Source organism: Tachyglossus aculeatus, chromosome 3, assembly GCF_015852505.1.
Source record: "Tachyglossus aculeatus isolate mTacAcu1 chromosome 3, mTacAcu1.pri, whole genome shotgun sequence".
Taxonomy (NCBI): Eukaryota; Metazoa; Chordata; class Mammalia; order Monotremata; family Tachyglossidae; genus Tachyglossus; species Tachyglossus aculeatus.
Window position 1 is genome coordinate 62,146,655 of NC_052068.1, and position 24,956 is coordinate 62,171,610.

The window sequence follows — 24,956 nt, forward strand, 5'->3', positions numbered from 1 at the left end:
AGACTCAGTTGCAGAAGAGCGACGGAGCTATTTTATTCTCCCTTTTTAGGTACCCGGAAGCCAGAGCTATTCAACGGAAGATCATCTTTCACTCCGGTCCGACCAACAGTGGGAAAACGTACCACGCCATCCAGAGATACTTAACCGCGAAATCGGGAGTGTACTGCGGTCCCTTAAAACTGCTGGCCCATGAAATCTTCGAGAAGAGCAATAACGCTGTCAGTATGTTTCTGGCTACCGATTTATTTCTGCCGGTAGCCCGGCGGCGGGCTGGGCCTTGTCGGTATTAAGCGGGTTGGTTTTTTTTAGGTAGGCCACGTAGCTCTAACACCAGCTAGCCACTGAGGCTTCCCGTGTAAGCGAAGTAGAAGAAAAGGAAGGGTGGCCTAAAGCACGGTTTCACTAATTCGCTGCCAATTAGTCACGAGTGAAAAGCGAACGACCGAATCGCGGCTGTATTAGACCGAGGGAATTGTTGGCGGAGACGGATGGGTGGCTGGCCCGCACCAGGGTGTTGGTCTTCATCTTCCAAAATCTGCTCAGGTCTACGCAGGACTCGACCGTTGTGCGGTTTTTCCCATTGTTGATGGTTGTTAACATTATTTTATTGGGGTTCTGAATGGTATCTACATTCAGGTAGCCCCCCCCGAGAAGGATTTAGCCCCATTTACCTTTAATTTGCCTATTCTTTACATATTATTTTTTAAACTGGACCAAATGAGCCTATTTAGACTGTGAATATTAATCTAGACTGTGGGCCCGCTGTTGGGTAGGGACCGTCTCTATATGTTGCCAACTTGGACTTCCCAAGCGCTTAGTCCGGTGCTCTGCACTCAGTAAGCGCTCAATCAGTACGATTGAATGGATATTTGGGAACACTTTTGCTTTTGGGATTTGTACTTCCCAAGCGCTTAGTCCAGGGCTCTGCACACAGTAAGCGCTCAATCAATACGATTGATTGAATGAATGAATATGTGGGAACGCTTTTGCTTTTGGGATTTGTACTTCCCAAGTGCTTAGTCCAGGGCTCTGCACACAGTAAGCGCTCAATCAATACGATTGAATGGATATTTGGGAACACTTTTGCTTTTGGGATTTGTACTTCCCAAGCGCTTAGTCCCGGGCTCTGCACACAGTAAGCGCTCAATCAATACGATTGAATGAATGAATATGTGGGAACACTTTTGCTTTTGGGATTTGTACTTCCCAAGCGCTTAGTCCCGGGCTCTGCACACAGTAAGCGCTCAATCAATACGATTGAATGAATGAATGAATATTTGGGAACACTTTTGCTTTTGGGATTTGGACTTCCCAAGCGCTTAGTCCCGGGCTCTGCACACAGTAAGCGCTCAATCAGTACGATTGAATGAATGAATGAATATTTGGGAACACTTTTGCTTTTGGGATTTGGACTTCCCAAGCGCTTAGTACAGTGCTCTGCACACAGTAGCGCTCAATCAATGCGATTGAATGAATGAATTAATATTTGGGAACACTTCTGCTTTTGGGATTTGTTTGCTGTGACTACATTGAATGGAATCCCGAGGTTAACGTCCTTATCTCTTAACCGAACTTGCCTTGTTTCTTCCACGTTCCGGGTTACTGTAAAATGCCTTTTCCTTGCGGTTTTTGAGGAATCAATTGACCCTCTGTCTGTTTCTGGGACAACAGGGCGTTCCTTGCGATTTAGTAACGGGGGAAGAACGCGTGGCTGTAGATCCAGAAGGAAGGCAAGCCACCCACGTCGCTTGCACCGTGGAGATGTGCAGTGTCACCACGCCGTGTGAGTCAAAATGGTCTCGATTCTGCCCGGTTTCGGTAGCTTTTGCTTTCTTTAATAATAATGATAATAATAACAGCAACAATAATGGTATCGACAGTGTTATTAAATGCTTCCTATGCACAACGCACCGTACTAAGTGCTGGGGTGGTTACAAGCAAATAGGGTTGGACGTAGTCCCTGCCCTACATAGAGAAGCAGCGTGGCTCAGTGGAAAGAGCCCGGGCTTTGGAGTCGGTGGTCATGGGTTCAAATCCCGGCTCCGCCAATTGTCAGCTGTGTGACCTTGGGCAAGTCACTTAAGTTCTCTGTGCCTCAGTTACCTCATCTGTAAAATGGATTGACTGTGAGCCCCCCGTGGGACGACCTGATCACCTTGTATCCCCCCCAGTGCTTAGAACGGTGCTTGGCACATAGTAAGCGCTTAATAAATGCCATCATCATTATTATTATTATAAGGCTCACGGTCTTAATCCCCATTTTACAGATGAGGTAACTGAGGCATAGAGAAGTGAAGTGACTTCAGTTTGCTTTCAGAGCTGGCTCTAGGCTTTCAATCTCAATCTTCCAGACTGTGAGCCCACTGGTGGGTAGGGACTATCTCTATATGTTGCCAACTTGTACTTTCCAAGTGCTTAGTCCAGTGCTCTGCACACAGTAAGCGCTCAATAAATACGAATAAATTGAATAAATCTTGGAAATCACCATTGCTGTCAAAAACTAGAATATTTTCGGGGGGGATGTCACTGCCTGGGCTTGAAGGAAGTGACTATTTATTTATTTTACTTGTACATATCTATTCTATTTATTTTATTTTGTTAGTATGTTTGGTTTTGTTCTCTGTCTTCCCCTTTTAGACTGTGAGCCCACTGTTGGGTAGGGACTGTCTCTATATGTTGCCAGTTTGTACTTCCCAAGCGCTTAGTACAGTGCTCTGCACATAGTAAGCGCTCAATAAATACGATTGATGATGATGATGACTAGTATAAGTTTTATGTTCCAGAAGCAGCCTGGTGCAGTGGATAGACTACGGGCCTGGGCGTCAGGAGGACCTGGGTTCTAATCCCCGCTCCGCCACTTGTCTGCTGTATGACCTTGGGCAAGTCACTTCTCTGTGTCTCAGTTGCCTCATCTATAAAATGGGGATTGAGACTATGAGCCCTATGTGGAACAGGGACTGTGTCCAATCAATCAGTCAATCAATCAATGAATTGTATTTATTGAGCACTTACTGTGCTTAAAGCGCTTGGGAAGTACAAGTTGGCAACATATAGAGACGGTCCCTACCCAACAGTGGGCTCACAGTCTAGAAGATTTACTGATTTACCTGATTTACTTTCCATCCAGCGCTTAGAACGGTGCCTGGCACATTCATTCATTCAATCGTATTTATTGAGCGCTTACTGTGCGCAGAGCACTGTACTAAGCGCTTGGGAAGTACAAGTCGGCAACATAGAGACGGCCCCTACCCAGGCATGATGACCCTCCCTCTGAAAACAGACAAGGCAGAGCCCAAACTTTCTTTGACTTAATCACTGCTCTCTGCACAGAATAAGCGCTCCATAAATGCCACTGATTGAATGATCTGCAGTTAAAGTCACTCAAAAGGTGCCAGATTAACTCGGGTTTGGGCAAATCTGAACTACCCGACTCTTGTTCACTTAAATTTGTTCAGAAGATGGACAGCATCCTCTGTGTGAACAGGCTTGGGGTGGGTTTTTTTTTGGAGGGTGGGGGTTCGGAAGTGACATTAAGAAAAGTCGTCTGAGAAGAGGAAGGAAAGGGATAAAGGAGGAAGAACAGCCTCAGAAACAAATCCCAAATCCCGCGGAAATGAAGGTCCCCAATGCTTAATCACAAGCATTAATCAATCCTATTTATTGAACGCTCACCGCTGTACTAAACGCCTGGCAGAGTACGACACAATGACATAACAGACCAATTCCCGGCCCGCAGCTTCCCGGCCAAATGAGAATGCCCTGGATTGGGGCTGGGGCACAACAGACCAGCTCATTAAAATTAATGAGGAATTGGACGAGGCCTCCTTTAGAACAGAGCCCCAAAGCAGGCCCAAGTTCAATTACTATCACTTGAAATACAAAGGCTGGATAATAATAATAATAATGATAATGAATAGTAAGCGCTTAACAAATGGCATTAAAATAATAGAGCGGGCGGGCGGAAAGACCCGAGAGGTAGCATGCCCCGGGGGGCAACAGCTCCTGTCCCAATGGGGGTTGGACTTAGAGAAGCAGTGTGGCTCAGTGGAAAGAGCCTGGGCTTTGGAGTCAGAGGTCATGGGTTCAAATCCTGGCTCCGCCAAGTGTCATCATCATCAATCGTATTTATTGAGCGCTTACTGTGTGCAGAGCACTGTACTAAGCGCTTGGGAAGTACAAATTGGCAACACATAGAGACAGTCCCTACCCAACAGTGGGCTCACAGTCAAAAAGGGGGAGACAGAGAACAAAACCAAACATACTAACAAAATAAAAAGAATAGATGTGTACAAGTAAAATAAATAAATAAATAGAGTAATATATATGTACAAACTTATATACATATATACAGGTGCTGCGGGGAAGGGAAGGAGGTAAGATGGGGGGGATGGAGGGGGGGAGAGGAAAGAAGGGGCTCAGTCTGGGAAGGCCTCCTGGAGGAGGTGAGCTCTCAGTAGGGCCTTGAAGTCACTATCAGATAGTCACTATCTGAACCCTCAGAATAAACAGCCCAGTCCATACGTTCAATGGGAACTTAGTATAAATTGTAAGGGGGTGTAATTATGCTAATAATGATTGTTATCTCTGGATTGGGCAGAACTCTATTCCCAGTCTTCCCCTAACTCTTTATCGCAGCGGGGAAGCAGCGGGGCTTAGTGAAAAGAGTCCGGGCTTGGGAGTCAGAGGACGTGGGTTCTAATTCCAGCTCTGCCACTTATCAGTTGTGTGACTTTGGGCAAGTCACTTAGCATCTCTGTGACTCAGTTACCTCATCTGCAAAGTGGGGATTAAGACTGTGAAGCCCCCCGTGGGCCAACCTGATCACCTTGTAGCCTCCCCAGCACTTAGAATGGTGCCCTGCACAGAGTAATTAACGCGCCAACTTGTCCTTCCCAAGCGCTTAGTCCAGTGCTCTGCACACAGTAAGCGCTCAATAAATACGATTGATTGATTGATTGATTGATGGGAAGGGAGATGGGCATTGAGGATGGAGGTGGAAGTCCTGACGGGTGGGGTTCTTGGAAAGAGCGTGACCCAAGCCCTCGCCCGGTGTGCCACGTCCGTCAGAGTCTGCCGAGGACCCGGGTCCCCTGCAGATTGGCCCTTGGTGAGGAGGGCAACCCCAGCCTTCCCCGTGGAACCACAGAGCCCCCAAAAACCAGCTTGCCTCGCTCAGTCGCTGGCAAACAGCCCCAGACGAACTGGAAACTGAAACGCGATGCCTCGATTTCAGAGGGAAGCAGCGGGGTCCCGTGGAAAGAGCCCGGGCTTGAGAGTCAGAGCATGTGGGTTCTAATCCCGGCTCTGCCACTTGTCTGCTGGGTGACCTCGGGCAAGCCGCTTCACTTCTCCGCGCCTCAGTTCCCTCATCTGAAAAATGGGGATGAAGACTGTGAGCCCCACGTGGGACAACCTGATTTGCTTGGTTGGTTTTGTTCTCCGTCTCCCCCTTTTAGACTGTGAGCCCACTGTTGGGTAGGGACCGTCTCTATATGTTGCCAACTTGGACTTCCCAAGCGCTTAGTACAGTGCTCTGCACACAGTAAGTGCTCAATAAATACGATTGATGATTTGCTTGTGTCTTCTCCAGTGGTTAGAACAGTGCTTGGCACATAGGAAGTGCTTTACAAATACCATTATTATAGAGAAGCAGTTTGGCTCAGTGGAGAGAGCACGGGCTTTGGAGTCTGAGGTCAGGGGTTCAAATCCCGGCTCCGCCAATTGTCAGCTGTGTGACTTTAGGCAAGTCACTTCACTTCTCTAGGCCTCAGTTGCCTCATCTGTAAAATGGGGATTAAGACTGTGAGCCCCCTGTGGGACAACCTGATTCATTCATTCATTAAATTGTATTTATTGAGCGCTTACTGTGTGCACAGCACTGTACTAAGCGCTTGGGAAGTGCAACTTGGCAATATACGGAGATGGTCCTTACCCAACAACGGGCTCACAGTCTAGGAGGGGGAGACAGACAACAAAACAAAACACGTGGACAGGTGTCAAGTCATCAGAATAAATAGAAGTAAAGCTAGAAGCACATCGTTAACAAAATAAATAGAATAGTAAATATGTACAAGTAAAATAAATAGAGGATTGTAACCTCCCCAATGCTTAGAACAGTGCTTGGCACATAGTAAGCGCTTAATAAATGCCATTATTATTAAATGCGATCATTATTATTAATTCCAGCTCCCCCACTTGTCTGCTCTTTGACCTTGGGCAAGTGACTTCACTTCTGAATTCCCTCAACAGTAAAATGAGGATTCAGTGCCCATTCTCCCATCTGCTGTGAGTCCCGTGTTCTGTCTACCCGAGCGCCCAGTACAGTGCTCAGCACATAATAAGCGCTTTAACACATACCACAGTTATTATTACCGTAATCACCTTCTAGAGATTAGGCTCTGCCTTTTGACGATTGAAGTCCTGCGTGACCGTCCTTGTGGGCAGAAGAGCTCCCTGTACTCCTCACTGAATGCAACTTATTCTTGTTTGTTTTCAGACGAAGTGGCCGTGATTGATGAAATCCAGATGATTAGAGATCTGTCAAGAGGATGGGCTTGGACCAGGGCGCTTCTAGGTTGGTATTTTTCAAGGGTAAAATCGGTCTCGGGAGTTAACGACCTCTGCTCCGAGAAGCTTAATCCATCAGTGGTATTTATTGAGAGCTCGGGAGAGTACAGTACAGTAGCAGATACGTTCCCTCCCCACAACGAAATAGAAACTGTGCCTTTCCTAGAGTCTGTTTCCGGAAAAATTGAACAAGTGTGAGAGTAGGAATTGGGTGCCTGACCTTTTTATTTGGCTTGGGTTGCATCAGAGCGTCTCAGCACCAGAATCAGAAGCATTTTTGTGCCTTTTAGCTAGGCAGAGGGATTTCATTCATTCATTCATTCAGCAGTATTTATTGAGCACTTACCGTGTGCAGAGCACTGTACTAAGCGCTTGGGAAGTACAAGTCGGCAACATCTAGAGATGGTCCCTACCCAACAACGGGCTCACAGGCTAGAACGGGGAGACAGACGACAAAACAAAACACGTGGGCCGGTGGCAAGTCGTCAGAACAAACAGAATGAAAGCTAGATGCACATCATTAACAAAATAAATAGAATAGTCAGTATGTACAGGGGAAATAAATAGAGCAATAAATCTGTAGAAACATCTATACGGGTGCTGTGGGGAGGGGAAGGAGGTAGGGCGGAGGAGGAGAGGAAAAAGGGGGCTCAGTCTGGGAAGGCCTCTTGGAGGAGGTGAGCTCTCTGGTGCATCAGATGACCGAATCGGCGTGGAAGGAATCATTTGGGCATAATGTTTGGGATTCCCAAGTAAAGTTAGATAAACAGTTGCTTTTCAAGTAACCCTTTAAGGACTCTGGAGTGTTCACTTTTTAGCAGGGCACTCTTAACAGTTTGTGCTTTATTGCATTGTCTCCCTCCCAGGGCTCTGTGCAGAAGAAATTCACGTGTGCGGAGAAGCTGCTGCTATTAACTTGGTGACAGAGCTCATGTACACTACAGGGGAAGAAGTGGAGGTACTAGATTGTGTTTCTTCTCAGGGGTCTCCCCCGCGCGCATCATCCTTCACTCCTTCCACGCTCAGCTCCCATTCGAACTGGACTCTCACCTCTCTTGCCTCTGCTGACCCCTCGTTCGTGCCTCCTGACCCTCAAAATCTGACCCACCCCAGTTCTCCCCATTTTTGATACCAGGGGCCATTCCCTCTTCCTGGAAGAAGTGGAGGTACTAGATTATGTTTCTTCTCAGGGCTTTCCCCCGAGCGCATCATCCTTCACTCCTTCCACGCTCAGCTCCCATTCGAACTTGACTCTCAACTCTCTTGCCTCTGCTGACCCCTCGTTCGCGCCTCCTGCCCCTCAAAATCTGACCCACCTCAGTTCTCCCCATTTTTGATACCGGGGCCATTCCCTCTTCCTGGAAATACAGCCAGGCCTCTGTCTGCTGCCACGATACTCTCCCGATTCACCGGCTCCTCTTCTGCCTCTCCTTCCCTTTTTTTTTTATAGTATGTACGTGCTTATAATATGCCAAGCACTGGGGTAGAGACAAGCTAATCGGGTTGGACATCATCCATGCCCCACGTGGGGCTCATAGCCTTGATCCCCTGTTTTGCAGACGAGGTAAATGGGACTCGGAGAAATGAAGTCACTTGCCCAAGGTCACACAGGACACAAACGGAGGAGCCGGGATCAGAACCCAGGTCAATCAATCAATCAATCAATCGTATTTATTGAGCGCTTACTATGTGCAGAGCACTGTACTAAGCGCTTGGGAAGTACAAATTGGCATCACATAGAGACAGTCCCTACCCGATAGTGGGCTCACAGTCTAAAAGGGGGAGACAGAGAACAGAACCAAACATACCAACAGTCCTTCGAACTGCCGGGCCTGTGTTTTACCCGCTAGGCCGCCCCGCTTCTTCTCTGACCGTGGGCCTGGCCCTAAAGCTCTGATCCACTTCCCCTGCTCTATTTCCCCTCAATCCACTTGTCGCTTTTCCATCTCAGTCGAGAACACCACCCCCGTGATTTCTTTGTCCTAGACTGTGAGCCCGCTGTTGGGTAGGGACTGTCTCTATATGTTGCCGACTTGTACTTCCCAAGTGCTTAGTCCAGTGCTCTGCACACAGTACGCGCTCAATAAATGCGATTGAATGAATGAATGAACCAGGTGACCTCCAGCCCCGAACCTGTTCCCTTAGGGAAAGGATGTGGGGTCTGTTTTTAAGCCCTCACTGCCATCATTATTTTGTCAGTGATGTGCATCCAGCTGTACTTCTATTTATTCTGATGACTTCACACCTGTCTACTTGTTATGAGTTCAAATCCCAGATCCGCCACATGTCTTCTGTGTGACCTGGGGCAAGTCACTTAACTTCTCTGAGCCTCAGTGACCTCTTCTGTAAAATGGGGGTTAAGACCGTGAGCCCCACGTGGGACAACCTGATCACCTTGTATCCCCGCCCGGCGCTTAGAACAGTGCTTTGCATATAGTAAGCACTTAACAAATGCTGTTGGGTAGGAACCGTCTCTATATGTTGCCAACTTGGACTTCCCAAGCGCTTAGTCCAGTGCTCTGCACACAGTAAGTGCTCAATATATACGATTGAATGAATGAATGAATATTCCCTGCCTTAGAAGCCCGTAACCTCGGCCTCAGCCTCAACTCCGCACTGTGTTTTTCCTCTCGGATTCAGGCTCCTGCCAAATCTTGCCGGTCCGTCGTACGCAACATCTCCCGGGTTCGTTCCTCTCCCTCCATCGGGAACAAGGCTCTGGTCGTATCGCGGCTAGTCTGTTGGGTCGGCGTCCTCTCCTGACCCCCTTTCTCCCCTTTCAAAGCATCACTCAGCCCGTATCTCTGTTCCCTCAAAACTCTGGCCTCCGATACTCTTCTGCGTCAAACGAGAACGCTTTACAGTCGTCTTCCAGGCTCTCCATCGAGTCGTAACACCGTAACCACTGAAAGACCCTACTTAATGATTCGTTACTAATACAGAATCGTTGGCAGAATGCCCCCGGAAGCAACATATGTAGCTTTATGGAGAGAGTCACGCAACATACAGGGACCAGTCAGGCCAATTGGGTGGATAAGCATGTCTTTTTCCTTATCCTTGTGGAGTCACTTTGTCTTTCTAGATGGTGGATTTGTGACGCGAACCGTTCATTCATTCACTCAATCGTATATATTGAGCACTTACCGGGTGCAGAGCACTGAACTAAGCGCTTGGAAAGTACAGTTCAGCAACACATAGAGACAATCCCTGCCCGACAACGGGCTCACAGTGTAGAAGCGGGGAAACAGACATCAAAACGAGTCAGCATTCATTCATTAATTCAGTCGTATTTATTGAGCGCTTACTGTGTGCAGAGCACTGTACTAAGTGCTTGGGAAGTATAAGTGGGCATCAGGCATTGATAACATCGATATAAATAAATGGAATTATAGGTATATGCACATCATTAGTAAAATGAATAGAATTATAAATACGTCTGTACACAAGTGCTGTGGGGCGGGGAAGGGGGTAGAGCAGAGGGAGGGAGTCGGGGTGATGGGGAGGGGAGGAGGAGTAGAGGAAAGGGGGGCTCAGTCTGGGAAGGCCTCCTGGAGTAGGTGAGCTCTCAGGGCTTTGAAGGGAGGAAAAGAGCGAGCTTGGCGGATGTGTGGAGGGAGGGCATTCCGGGCCCGAGGAAGGACGTGAGCCGGGGGTCGATGGCGTGACAGGCAAGAATGAGGCCTGGTGAGGAGATTAGTGGCGGAGGAGTGGAGGGTGCGGGCTGGGCTGGAGAAGGAGAGAAGGGAGGGGAGGGAGGAGGGGGCCAGGGGATGGAGAGCTTTGAAGCCAATAGTGAGGAGTTGTTGTGATTCTTGTTTCCACATTCATTCATTCAGTCGTATTTATTGAGCGCTTACTGTGTGCAGAGCACTGGACTAAGCGCTTGGGAAGTCCAAGTTGGCAACATAGAGAGACGGTCCCTACCCAACAGTAGGTAGCTTTTCATGGCTGTTTGAGATCTTAACTTCCCGAAAGGGTCTCCCAGCTGTCTCCACAACAAACGTTTGGCAGGGCATCTGTCATACCGGCCTCTCGTTTACATCAATCAATCAATTGTATTTATTGAGCGCTTACTGGGTGCAGAGCACTGTACGAAGCGCTTGGGAACTTTGTACTAAGCGCTTTGTACTTCCCAAGTGCTTAGTACAGTGCTCTGCACACAGTAAGCGCTCAATAAACACGATTGATGATGATGATGATGATGGGAAGTACAAGTCAGCAACATCTAGAGACGGTCCCTACCCAACAGTGGGCTCACAGTCTAAAAGGGGGAGACAGAGAACAAAACCAAACATGCTAACAAAATACAATAAATAGAATAGATAGGTACAAGTAAAATAAATAAATAAATAGAGTAATAAATATGTACAAACATATATACAGATGCAGTGGGGAAGGGAAGGAGGTAAGATGAGGGGGATGGAGAGGGGGACGAGGGGGAGAGGAAGGAAGGGGCTCAGTCTGGGAAGGCCTCCTGGAGGAGGTGAGCTCTCAGTAGGGCCTTGAAGGGAGATAGACATCAGTATATCAGCTGTGCTCTTCCGAGGGCCGCAGTTTTGGAAGCCTGGAGCCTGCACGCTATCTCAACGTATTCCTTGTGTCCCAGTGGAATATAGCAGTATACCAGAATTATGACGACACAACCCTACTATATTCCACTGGGACCCAAGAACTGTGTGTCATCATAATTCTGGTAGTTGTCAAGCACTTATTATTTCTGTTTTTCCAGGCACTAAGGATACAAGGTTTCTGCTAAGAAGCAGCGTGGCCCAGTGGGTAGAGCAAGGGCCTGGGAGTTAGAAGGACCCGAGTTCTAATCCTGACTCCACCACTTGTCTGCTGGGGGACTTTGGACAACAATAATAATAATAATAATGATGGTATTTGTTAAGCGCTTACTATGTGCAAAGCACTGTTCTAAGCACTGGGGAGGTTACAAGGTGATCAGGTTGTGCCACGTGGGGCTCACAGTCTTAATCCCCATTTTACAGATGAGGTCACTAAGGCACAGAGAATAATAATAATAATGATGGCATTTATTAAGCGCTTACTATGTCCAGAGCACTGTTCTAAGTGCCGGGGGGATACAAGTTGATCAGGTTGTCCCACGTGGGGCTCACAGTCTTCATCCCCATTTTACAGATGGGGTCACTGAGGCACAGAGAATAATAATAATAATGATGGCATTTATTAAGCGCTTACTATGTGCAAAGCACTGTTCTAAGTGCTGGGGCGGATACAAGGTGATTAGGTTGTCCCACGTGGGACTCACAGTCTTCATCCCCATTTGACAGATGAGATCACTGAGGCCCAGAGAAGTGAAGTGATTTGCCCAAAGTCACACAGCTGACGAGTGGCGGAGCCAGAATTTGAACCCCGGACCTCTGACTCCAAAGCCCGGGCTCTTTCCACTGAGCCACGCTGCTTCTCTAGTCACTTCAAGTGACTTCATGTCTCTGTTCCTCAGTTACCTCATCTGTAAAATGGGGATTAAGACTGAGCCCCATGCAGATCAGGGCCTGTATCCACTCCAGCGCTTAGTTCAGTGCCTGGTATGCTGTAAGCACTTAAATTCATTCATTCAATTGTATTTATTGAGCGCTTACTGTGTGCAGAGCACTGTACTAAGCGCTTGGGAAGTCCAAGTTGGCAACATATAGAGACGGTCCCTACCCCAACAGTGGGCTCACGGTCTAGAAGGGGGAGGCAGTGAACAAAACAAAACATATTAACAAAATAAAATAAATAGAATAAGTATGTACAAATACAATTAATAAATAAATAGAGTAATAAAATTAAATGCCACAATACTCCTGGCCGTGCCGCCCGTCCGCTGTGTGACCTTGGGGAAAGTCACTTCCAGTCTCCGTGCCTCAGGTAGCTCATCTGTAAAATGGGGATTCAACTGAGCCCCACCCCCGTGAGACAGGGACCGTGTCCGACTCGATTAGCCTGCGTCTACCCCAGCGTTTAGTGGAGTGCCTGGCACGTAGTAAGCGCTGAACAAATATCACTTTTTAAAAAAAACTAATCAGGTGGGACACAGTCCTTGTCCCACCCGAGGCGCCCAGTTGAAGTAGGAGGACGGGTATTGGTTGACTCCTCATTTTACAGGTGAGGAAACTGAGGCCCGGAGAGGCGCAGTGACCTCGGCAGGCAAGCGGCAGAGCCGGGTTTAGAACCCAGGTCCCCTGCCAGGCCTGCGCTCTTTAAACTGCTTCCTGTTGCGACTTTGTTAATCTATTTTGTTAATCTCTCTCTCTGTCTCTCTCTCAGGTTCGAAACTACAAAAGACTCACTCCTTTCACTGTCCTGGATCACGCCTTAGAATCTCTAGATAACCTCCAGCCCGGCGACTGCATAGTTTGCTTCAGCAAGAACGATATTTATTCCGTGAGCCGGCAGATCGAAATCCGAGGGCTGGAGTCCGCCGTCATATACGGCAGCCTCCCTCCTGGTAAGGCCCGGCTGGGATCACCGCGGGGAGGGGCGGCTCGGCCGCCCACCGCTTCTAGCGACAGGTTTAGGGGAGTCAATAAAGGCGTGAGACGGGGCCCTCCCGAGTACCAAATTCCACATCTCTGGCTATCCTGAGGTGACGAATTTTCACACAGGGGTTTTGGTCTTCATAGTGTTCCCCTCTAGTAATAATAATAATCACGGTGTTTGTTAAGCACGTACTATGTGCCAGGCAAATCTATTCTGGGGACCGCTTCTAGCGACAGGTTTAGGGGATTCAATAAAGGCGTTAGACGGGGCCCTCCCGCGTACCAAATTCCACATCTCTGGCTATTCTAAGGTGAGGAATTTTCATGCAAGGATTTTGGTCTTTTGTCTCTCACGGCATTGTGTTTTCACAGTGTTCCCCTCTAATAATGATAATAATCACGGTATTTGTTAAGCAGTTACTATGTGCCAGGCAAATCCATTCTGGGCACCGCTTCCCGCGACATGTTTAGGGGATTCAATAAAGGCGTTAGACGGGGCCCTCCCGAGTACCAAATTCCACATCTCTGGCTATTCTAAGGTGACAAATTTTCATGCAAGGAATTTGGTCTTTTGTCTCTCACGGCAGTGTGTTTTCACAGTGTTCCCCTCTAATAATGATAATAATCACGGTATTTGTTAAGCACTTACTATGTGCCAGGCAAATCCATTCTGGGGACCGCTTCTAGTGACAGGTTTAGGGGATTCAATAAAGGCGTTTCTTTGGGCCAGCTCAGGGATAGTCAGGGCCTTCCCAAGTACCAAATTCCACATCTCTGGCTGTTCTAAGGTGAAGAATTTTCATGCAAGGATTTTGGTCTTTTCTGTCACAGCAGGGTGTTTTCACAGTGTTCCCCTCTAATAATAATCACAGTATTTGTTAAGCACTTACTATGTGCCAGGCAAATCCATTCTGGGGACCACGTCTAGCGACAGGTTTAGGGGATTCAATAAAGGCGTTAGACGGGGCCCTCCCGAGTACCAAATTCCACATCATCATCATCATCATCAATCGTATTTATTGAGCGCTTACTATGTGCAGAGCACTGTACTAAGCGCTTGGGAAGTACAAATTGGCAATATATAGAGACAGTCCATCTCTGGCTATCCTAAGGTGACGAATTTCCATGCAGGGGTTTGGGCTTTTGTCTCTCACGGCAGTGTGTTTTCACAGTGGTCCCCTCTAACAATAATAATAATCACGGTATTTGTTAAGCACTTACTATGTGCCAGGCAAATCCATTCTGGGGACCGCTTCTAGCGACAGGTTTTAGGGGATTCAATAAAGGCATTTCTTTGGGCCAGCTCAAGGATAGTCGGGGTCCTCCCGCGTACCAAATTCCACATCTCTGGCTATCCTAAGGTGACGAATTTTCATGCAGGGGTTTTGGTCTTTTCTCTCTAATGGCAGTGTGTTTTCACAGTGTTCCCCTCTAATAATAATAATAATCACGGTATTTGTTAAGCACTTACTATGTGCCAGGCAAATCCATTCTGGGGACCGCTTCTAGCGACAGGTTTAGGGGATTCAATAAAGGCGTTAGACGGGGCCCTCCCGAGTACCAAATTCCACATCTCTGGCTATTCTAAGGTGAGGAATTTTCATGCAAGGATTTTGGTCTTTTGTCTCTCACGGCATTGTGTTTTCACAGTGTTCCACTCTAGTAATAGTAATAATCACAGTATTTGTTAAGCACTTACTATGTGCCAGGTAAATCCATTCTGGGGACCGCTTCCCGCGACAGGTTTAGGGGATTCAATAAAGGCGTTAGACGGGGCCCTACCGAGTGCCAAATTCCACATCTCTGGCTATTCTAAGGTGGTGAGGAATTTTAATGCAGGGGTTTTGGTCTTTTGTCTCTCACTGGCAGTGTGTTTTCACAGTGTTCCCCTCTAGTAATAATAATAATCACGGTATTTGTTAAGCACTTACTATGTGCCAGGCAAATCCATTCTGGGGACCACTTCTAGCGGCAGGTATAGGGGATTCAATAAAGGCGTTAGACGGGGCCCTCCCGAGTACCAAATTCCACATCTCTGGCTATCCTAAGGTGACAAATTTTCATGCAAGGATTTTGGCCTTTTGTCTCTCACGGCAGTGTGTTTTCACAGTGTTCCCCTCTAGTAATAATAATAATCACGGTGTTAAGCACTTACTATGTGCCAGGCAAATCCATTCTGGGGACCGCTTCTAGCGACAGGTTTAGGGGATTCAATAAAGGCGTTAGACGGGGCCCTCCCGAGTACCAAATTCCACATCTCTGGCTATCCTAGGGTGACGAATTTTCATGCAGGGGTTTTGGTCATTTGTCTCTCATGGCAGTGTGTTTTCACAGTGTTCCACTCTAGTAATAATAATAATCACGGTATTTGTTAAGCACTTAGTATGTGCCAGGCAAATCCATTCTGGGGACCGCTTCTAGCGACAGGTTTAGGGGATTCAATGAAGGCATTAGACAGGGCCCTCCCGAGTACCAAATTCCACATCTCTGGCTATCCTAAGGTGACGAATTTTCATGCAGGGGTTTGGTCTTTTGTCTCTCACGGCAGTGTGTTTTCACAGTGTTCCCCTCTAGTAATAATAATAATCCCGGTGTTTGTTAAGCACTTACTATGTGCCAGGCAAATCCATTCTGGGGACCGCTTCTAGCGACAGGTTTAGGGGATTCAATAAAGGCGTTTCTTTGGGCCAGCTCAGGGATAGTCGGGGCTCTCCTGCGTACCAAATTCCACATCTCTGGCTATCCTAAGGTGACAAATTTTCATGCAGGGGTTTTGGTCTTTTTTCTCTAATGGCAGTGTGTTTTCACAGTGTTCCCCTCTAGTAATAATAATAATCACGGTATTTGTTAAGCACTTAGTATGTGCCAGGCAAATCCATTCTGGGGACCGCTTCTAGCGACAGGTTTAGGGGATTCAGTAAAGGCGTTAGACAGGGCCCTCCCGAGTACCAAATTCCACATCTCTGGCTATCCTAAGGTGACGAATTTTCATGCAGGGGTTTTGGTCTTTTGTCTCTCACGGCAGTGTGTTTTCACAGTGTTCCCCTCTAATAATAATAATAATCACGGTATTTGTTAAGCACTTACTATGTGCCAGGCAAATCCATTCTGGGGACCGCTTCCCGTGACATGTTTAGGGGATTCAATAAAGGCGTTAGACGGGGCCCTCCTGAGTACCAAATTCCACATCTCTGGCTATCCTAAGGTGACGAATTTTCATGCAGGGGTTTTGGTCTTTTGTCTCTCACGGCAGTGTGTTTTCACAGTGTTCCCCTCTAATAATAATAATAATCACAGTATTTGTTAAGCACTTACTATGTGCCAGGCAAATCCATTCTGGGGACCGCTTCTAGCGACAGGTTTAGGGGATTCAATAAAGGCGTTTCTTTGGGCCAGCTCAGGGATAGTCGGGGCCTTCCCAAGTACCAAATTCCACATCTCTGGCTATCCTAAGGTGACGAATTTTCATGCAGGGGTTTTGGTCTTTTGTCTCTCACGGCAGTGTGTTTTCACAGTGTTCCCCTCTAACAATAATAATAATAATCATGGTATTTGTTAAGCACTTACTATGTGCCAGGCAAATCCATTCTGGGGACCGCTTCTAGCGGCAGGTTTAGGGGATTCAATAAAGGCGTTAGACGGGGCCCTCCCGAGTGCCAAATTCCACATCTCTGGCTATTCTAAGGTGACGAATTTTCATGCAAGGATTTTGGTCTTTTGTCTCTCATGGCAGTGTGTTTTCACAGTGTTCCCCTCTAATAATAATAATGATCACGGTATTTGTTAGGCACTTACTATGTGCCAGGCAAATCCATTCTGGGGACCGCTTCTAGCGACAGGTTTAGGGGATTCAATAAAGGCGTTAGACGGGGCCCTCCCGAGTACCAAATTCCACATCTCTGGCTATCCTAAGGTGACGAATTTTCACGCAGGGGTTTTGGTCTTTTGTCTCTCACGGCAGTGTGTTTTCACAGTGTTCCCCTCTAGTAATAATAATAATCACGGTGTTTGTTAAGCACTTACTATGTGCCAGGCAAATCCATTCTGGGGACCGCTTCTAGCAGCAGGTTTAGGGGATTCAGTAAAGGCGTTAGACGGGGCCCTCCCGAGTACCAAATTCCACATCTCTGGCTATTCTAAAGTGACAAATTTACATGCAGGGGTTTTGGTCTTTTGTCTCTCATGGCAGTGTGTTTTCACAGCGTTCCCCTCTAGTAATAATAATAATCATGGTATTTGTTAAGCATTTACTATGTGCCAGGCAAATCCATTCTGGGGACCGCTTCTAGCGACAGGTTTAGGGGATTCAATAAAGACGTTAGACGGGGCCCTCCCGAGTACCAAATTCCACATCTCTGGCTATCCTAAGGTGACAAATTTTCACGCAGGGGTTTTGGTCTTTTGTCTCTCACGGCAGTGTCTTTTCACAGTGTTCCCCTCTAGTAATAATAATAATCACGGTATTTGTTAAGCAGTTACTATGTGCCAGGCAAATCCATTCTGGGGAACCACTTCTAGCAACAGGTTTAGGGGATTCAATAAAGGTGTTAGACGGGGCCCTCCCGACTACCAAATTCCACATCTATCTATCCTAAGGTGACAAATTTTCACACAGGGGTTTTGGTTTTTTGTCTCTCACAGGCAGTGTGTTTTCACAGTGTTCCCCTCTAGTAATAATAATAATCACAGTATTTGTTAAGCACTTACTATGTGCCAGGCAAATCCAGTCTGGGGAATGGAAACAAGCAGATAGGGTTGGTTACAGCCCCTGTCCCACATGGGGCTCCTTATCTCCATCACCATTTTACAGAGGAGGTAACTGAGGCACAGAGAAGCGAAGCAGCTTGCCCAGGGTTACACAACAGAAGGTTTGGGGGATGTTCGGTGCCGGGGCTGATGGCTTTCTCGGTGATGCAGGTGGTGAAAGTGTGCGTCCCTGGAAATCATGTGGCGAGAGGGTATAAAGAGAAGAGACGCCCCAACTGAGAGGGGGAAAGGAAGTCACATAATAATAATAATGATGGCATTTGTTAATCAATCAATCAATAGTATTTATTGAGCACTTACTGTGTGCAGAGCACTGTACTAAGCGCTTGGGAAGTACAAGTTGGCAACACATAGAGACAGTCCCTACCCAACAGTGGGCTCACAGTCTAGAAGGGGGAGACAGAGAACAAAGTGCCTAGCACTGTTCTAAGCGCTAGGGGAGATACAAGGTGATCAGGTTGTCCCACGTGGGGCTCACAGTCTTAATCCCCATTTTACAGACGAGGCAACTGAGGCCCAGAGAAGTGAAGTGGCTTGCCCAAAGTCACATAGCTAAGTGGCAGAGCCGGGATTAGAACCCATGACCTCCGACTCCCAAGCCCAGCCTCTTTCCACTGAGCCCCGCTGCTTCTCTTCTCATGCCGGGGGGAGGGACCTGGGGGCCCAAGGGTGGGAATGCCGGCCTAACCTGGACTGTCTTGCGATTGCTCCGATTTCAGGGACAAAACTGACCCAGGCCAAAAAATTCAACGACCCCGACGATCCCTGCAAGATCCTGGTGGCCACAGATGCCATTGGCATGGGACTTAATTTGTAAGTACCGCACACTGACCCAATGAAGGGCTGTCCTTCGGGAGGCCGCCTGCCCACCCAGAGTGAACGCCGTTTAAGAAAGTGCTCGTTCCAGCACACGCTGAGGGTTTTCTCTTGGGGATGAAGAATTTTGCATGGCCAGTCATATTTATTGAGCACTTAGAACAGTGCTTTGCACATAGTAAGCGCTTAATAAGTGCCATCGTTATTATTATTATCATTACTGGTGTGCAGAGCACCGTACTAAACACTTGGGGGAGAGTACAGTGTAACCCATTCCCTGCTCTGAATAATAATAATGATGGCATTTGTTAAGCGCTTACTATGTGCAAAGCACTGTTCTAAGCGCTGGGGGGGTTACAGTGTGATCAATTTTATTTATTTATTTTATTTTGTTAGTATGTTTGGTTTTGTTCTCCGTCTCCCCCTTTTAGACTGTGAGCCCACTGTTGGGTAGGGACTGTCTCTCAATTTGTACTTCCCAAGCGCTTAGTACAGTGCTCTGCACACAGTAAGCGCTCAATAAATACGATTGATGATGATGATGATGATGATCAAGTTGTCCCATGGGGGGCTCACAGTCTTAATCCCCATTTTCACAGATGAGGTAACCGAGGCTCAGAGAAGTTAAGTGACTTGCCCAAGGTCACGCAGCAGACTTGTGGTGGAGCCGGGATTCGAACCCATGACCTCTGATTCCAAACCCCATGCTCTTTCCACTGAGCACAGTCTAGAGGGGAAAATAATCAGGCCAGACACAGCCCATGTCCCTCATCATAATAATAATAATGGCATTTATTAAGCGCTTACTATGTGCAAAGCACTGTTCTAAGCGCTGGGGAGGTTACAAGGTGATCAGGTTGCCCCCCAGGGGGCTCACAGTCTTCATCCCCACTTTACAGATGAGGTAACTGAGGCCCAGAGAAGTGAAGTGACTTGCCCAAAGTCACACAGCTGACAATCGGCAGAGCCGGGCTTCGAACCCGTGATCTTGGACTCCAAAGCCCGGGCTCTTTCCACTGAGCCTCATGAGGCTCACAGCTTCGTGGGGAGTGAGAACAAGTATTGAGTCCCCATTTTACAGATGAGGTCACTGAGGCACAGAGAAGTAAAGTGACTTGCCCATCTTTCCGCCGAGCCTCATGAGGCTCACAGCCTCGTGGGGAGTGAGAACAAGTATTGCGTCCCCATTTTACAGATGAGGTCACTGAGGCACAGAGAAGTAAAGTGTCGTGCCCATCTTTCACTGAGCCACGCTGAGCCTCATGAGGCTCACAGCCTCGTGGGGAGTGAGAACAAGTATTGAGTCCCCATTTTACAGGTGAGGTCACTGAGGCACAGAGAAGTAAAGTGTCGTGCCCATCTATCACTGAGCCACGCTGAGCCTCATGAGGCTCACAGCCTCGTGGGGAGTGAGAACAAGTATTGAGTCCCCATTTGACAGATGAGGTCACTGAGGCACAGAGAAGTAAAGTGACTTGCTCAGGGTTACACGGTCATCAAGCGGCAGAGCCGGGATTAGAACCCGGGTCCTCCGACTCCCAGGACCTTGCTCTGTGTGTTTGTTGGATGAAAGAAAACGTATCATTTGTTGGGGGGGTCCAGAGTTTGAGTTCCCTGTTTTCCCCTTAACTTGCTTATGTCCTTGAGCCAGTCATTTTTAGCATCGCTTTTGAAACTTCTAGCCTGTGAGCCCGCCGTTGGGTAGGGACCGTCTCTATACGGTGCCGACTTGGACTTCCCAAGCGCTTAGTACAGTGCTCTGCACACAGTAAGCGCTCAATAAATACAACTGAATGAATGAAACGATAACCGTACTGCTTTGCGGATGCCCTGTCGGCGAATCGCCTACAGGTGCTCTTGTGAATTAGTAACAAGTAATCAAGGCCCTACTGAGAGCTCACCTCCTCCAGGAGGCCTTCCCAGACTGAGCCCCTTCCTTCCTCTCCCCCTCGTCCCCCTCTCATCCCCCCCATCTTACCTCCTTCCCTTCCCCACAGCACCTGTGTATATGGATATATGTTTGTACATATTTATTACTCTATTTTACTTGCACATATCTATTCTATTTTATTTTGTTAGTATGTTTGGTTTTGTTCTCTGTCTCCCCCTTTTAGACTGTGAGCCCACTGTTGGGTAGGGACCGTCTCTATATGCTGCCAACTTGTCCTTCCCAAGCGCTTAGTACAGTGCTCTGCACACAGTAAGCGCTCAATAAATACGATTGATGATGATGATGAAGTAATCGCGTAGTCACGTCAGTCCTGGTAAAAGTGAAGCAGCAGGGGAACCAGTGCGGCGTAGTGGAAGACACACACGGGCTTGGGCGTCCAGTTCTAGTTCTGCCGCGGCCACTCGTCAATCATATTTATTGAGCGCTTACTATGTGCAGAGCACTGTACTAAGCGCTCGCTTCGCTTCTCTGTGCCACCCCTTTGCCTCGGTTACCGCATCATCTGTGAGCCGGAGATTCAGACTGAGCCCCGTGTGGGCCCCGAACTGCGTCCAATCTGATTTGCTTGTCGTCCGCCTCAGCGCCTACTACAGTGCCTGGCACAGAGGAAGTGCTTAACAAATACCGTTTTAAAAAAAAAGGGGGCCTTTTAGGGACTCCACATTTGCTTTTAAAAATTCAGCAATGCTCCAGGTGTGGTGTGTATAAATAAGAATGAATGAATGTAGTTACTCATAAGACACCTTGAAAGAGGAGGAAAGGGAGAACTCTTAGCTTGTGCCTTACAGTGAGAAGCAGCGTGGCTCAGTGGAAAGAGCCAGGGCTTTGGAGTCAGAGATCATGGGTTCGAATCCCGGCTCTGCCACATGTCTGCTGTGTGACCTTGGGCAAGTCACTTCACTTCTCTGAGCCTCAGCCACCTCATCTGTAAAATGGGGATTGACTGTGAGCCCCACGTGGGACAACCTGATCGCGTTGTATCCCCCCCAGCGCTTAGAACAGTGCTTTGCACATAGTAAGCGCTTAACAAGTGCCATCGTTAATTAATTAATTACAAGTCATTTAACTTCTCTGGGCCTCAGTTGCCTCATCTGTAAAATGGAGATTAAGACTGTGAGCCCCACGTGGGACAACCTGATCGCGTTGTATCTCCCCCCCAGCGCTTAGAACAGTGCTTTGCACATAGTAAGCGCTTAACAAGTGCCATCGTTAAGTAATTAATTACAAGTCACTTAACTTCTCTGGGCCTCAGTTGCCTCATCTGTAAAATGGGGATTAAGACTGTGAGCCCCCCCGTGGGACAACCTGATCGCCTTGTAACCTCCCCAGTGCTTAGAACAGTGCTTTGCACATAGTAAGCGCTTAATAAATGCCATTATTATTATTATTATAGTAAGTGCTCACCAAATGCCATCATTAATTAATTAATTACAAGTCACTTCTCTTGGCCTGAGTTCCCTCGTCTATAAAATGGGGATTAAGACTGTGAGCCCCGTGTGGGACAACCTGCTGACCTTGTATCCCCCCAGCGCGCTTTGCACATAGTAAGCGCTTAACAAATGCCATCATTATCATCATTACCGTCACCAGTTACTATTTTGTGCGTGTTGAAAGAATATCAGGTAAGAAATTGGGTTTTTTTCCCCCCAAGTTTCTGAAAGTGAATGTTGGTGCCTGGAGGAAGAGGAGAAAAAGAGGTGAAAATTTGACCCGTGATTCAAGAAGGGAGATGCCTATTCTGTTAGATTGGGTCGGTGATCTCTGTCCGTTGGACCTGTTTCAGGAGCATCAAGCGAATAATCTTTAACTCCCTCATCAAGCCCTGTATCAACGAGAAGGGGGAGAAAGAGATGGAGCCGATCACCACCTCCCAGGCCCTGCAGATTGCCGGCCGGGCCGGGCGATTCAGCACCAAGTTCAAGGAGGGGGAGGTCACCACCATGTACCGCGAAGACTTGAAACTGTTGAAGGAGATTTTGAACAGGCCCGTGGAGCCCATGGCGGTAAGGCCAGCTACCTCGCACGCCTCCGGGGTGGGGTCCGAAGGGGATTAACGGTTGCCGGGAGAATCAATCAGTCAATCAGTCGTATTTATTGAGCGCTTACTGTGTGCAGAGCACTGTACTGAGCGCTTGGGAAGTCCAAGTTGGCAACATGTGGAGACAGTCCCTACCCAACAGTGGGCTCACAGTGGGTCGACAGCGGGACGGGCGAGAACGAGGCCCGGTCAGGAGATTAATAATAATAATAATAATGTTGGTATTTGTTTAGCACTTACTATGTGCAAAGCACTGTTCTAAGCGCTGGGGTAGATACAAGGTAATCAGGTTGTCCCACGTGGGGCTCACAGTCTTAATCCCCATTTTACAGATGAGGGAACAGGCCCAGAGAAGTTAAGTGACTTGCCCAAAGTCACACAGCTGACAAGTGACAGAGCTGGGATTTGAACCCACGACCTCTGACTCCAAAGCCCAGGCTCTTTCCACTGAGCCATGCTGCTTCTCTAGCAGCATGGCTCGGTGGCGAGATTAGTGGCGGCAGAGGAGCGGACTGGGCTGGAGAAGGAGAGTTTCCCCCCTAGTCCCTCACATCGAGTAAGCGCTTAATAGACGCCATTAAAAAAAGCGGGTGCCTCGACCCAGAAGCGGAGTCTGTTAGATCGTCATCATCATCAATCGTATTCATTGAGCGCTTACTGTGTGCAGAGCACTGTACTAAGCCGCTTGGGAAGTACAAGTTGGCAACATATGGGGACGGTCCCTACCCAACAGCGGGCTCACAGTCAAAAAGGGGGAGACAGAGAACAAAACCAAACATACTAACAAAATAAAATAAATAGAATAGATATGTACAAGTAAATTAAATAAATAGAGTAATAAATATGTACAAACATATATACATATATACAGGTGCTGTGGGGAAGGGAAGGAGGTAAGATGGGGGGATGGAGAGGGGGACGAGGGGGAGAGGAAGGAAGGGGCTCAGTGTGGGAAGGCCTCCTGGAGGAGGTGAGCTCTCAGTAGGGCCTTGAAGGGAGGAAGAGAGCGAGCTTGGCGGATGGGCAGAGGGATTGGGGGCATTCCAGGCCCGGGGGAGGACGTGGGCCGGGGGTTGACGGCGGGACAGGCGAGAACGAGGTACGCTGAGGAGAACGAGGTACGGTTAGATAAGCAGCGCGGCTCAGTCAGAGGTCATGGGTTCTAGTCCCGGCTTTGCCGCTTGTCAGCTGTGTGACTTGGAGCAAGTCACTTCACTTCTCTGGGCCTGTTACCTCATCTGGAAAATGGGGATTAAGACTGTGAGCCCCATGTGGGACAACCTCCCCAGCGCTTAGAACACTGCTTTGCACATAGTAAGCACAAATGCCATCGTCATTATTATTATGGGTGAAATCCAAAGGCCAGAGCTGCCGGAGAGAGCCAAAACCTCATCCCTTTGGAGCCATTGTGTAAGTTGTTGGGCCCCATTGGAAGGTGGCTAACGGGGTCACGGGCCTTGAAGGCTTTTATCCAGCTTGGACGGCTGGAAAGAGACGAGTGATCGGCCGGCTAGCTCAGCCCCAGCCTGCAAAGCATTTCCACCTGACCTTGTATCCCCCCAGCGCTTAGAGCAGTGCTTTGCACATTGTAAGTGCTCACCAAATGCCATCATTAATTAATTAATTACAAGTCACTTCTCTCGGCCTCAGTTCCCTCATCTGTAAAATGGGGATTAAGACAGTGACTTGTATCCCCTTGCGCAGTGGGCAGCAGGTGGATTCTGTGGCGGTCAGCCAGGCCCCTCCGTTCGGCTTCGGGCCCCATCCTGACGTGGCCTGAGGACCCACTCGCCGGGTTTTTGGGGGGGGCGGTTTCTGAAAAGAGTTTTGATTTCCTTCTCGCCATCCCTAAAGGCAGCTGGTCTTCACCCCACGGCTGAACAGATCGAGATGTTCGCATACCAACTTCCCGATGCCACCCTCTCCAATCTGATTGTAAGTAGAAATTCACCTCGCCTTCTCCTTCCTAAGCTATTAGTGATGTGCAGCTGGTTTATATCACCGTGCGGGTGGGCTACCTTGGTTTTTAATTGGATTAAATGACTCTACGATTCATTTATTCAATCATATTTATTGAGCGCTTACTGTGTGCAGAGCACTGTACTAAACGCTTGGGAAGCACAAATCGGCAACATGTATCCATTCATTCATTCAATCGTATTTATTGAGCGCTTACTGTGTGCAGAGCACTGTACTAAACGCTTGGGAAGTACAAATCGGCAACACATATCCATTCATTCATTCAATCGTATTTATTGAGCGCTTACTGTGTGCAGAGCACTGTACTAAACGCTTGGGAAGCACAAATTGGCAACATATATCCATTCAT

At 47.9% G+C, this 24,956-nt stretch overlaps 1 protein-coding gene across 1 annotated transcript in view; it reads left to right on the forward strand.

The window, feature by feature from the left end:
* Window positions 1-24,956, forward strand: part of SUPV3L1 (Suv3 like RNA helicase) — a 67,121-nt gene that overhangs the window by 24,978 nt on the left and 17,187 nt on the right. Inside the window, exons 5-12 of the mRNA XM_038743771.1 lie at window positions 50-218; window positions 1,672-1,783; window positions 6,497-6,574; window positions 7,434-7,525; window positions 12,844-13,024; window positions 18,542-18,635; window positions 22,373-22,592; window positions 24,482-24,562. Coding sequence (XP_038599699.1) covers window positions 50-218; window positions 1,672-1,783; window positions 6,497-6,574; window positions 7,434-7,525; window positions 12,844-13,024; window positions 18,542-18,635; window positions 22,373-22,592; window positions 24,482-24,562 — 1,027 coding nt within the window. The remainder of the gene's footprint in view (window positions 1-49; window positions 219-1,671; window positions 1,784-6,496; window positions 6,575-7,433; window positions 7,526-12,843; window positions 13,025-18,541; window positions 18,636-22,372; window positions 22,593-24,481; window positions 24,563-24,956) is intronic.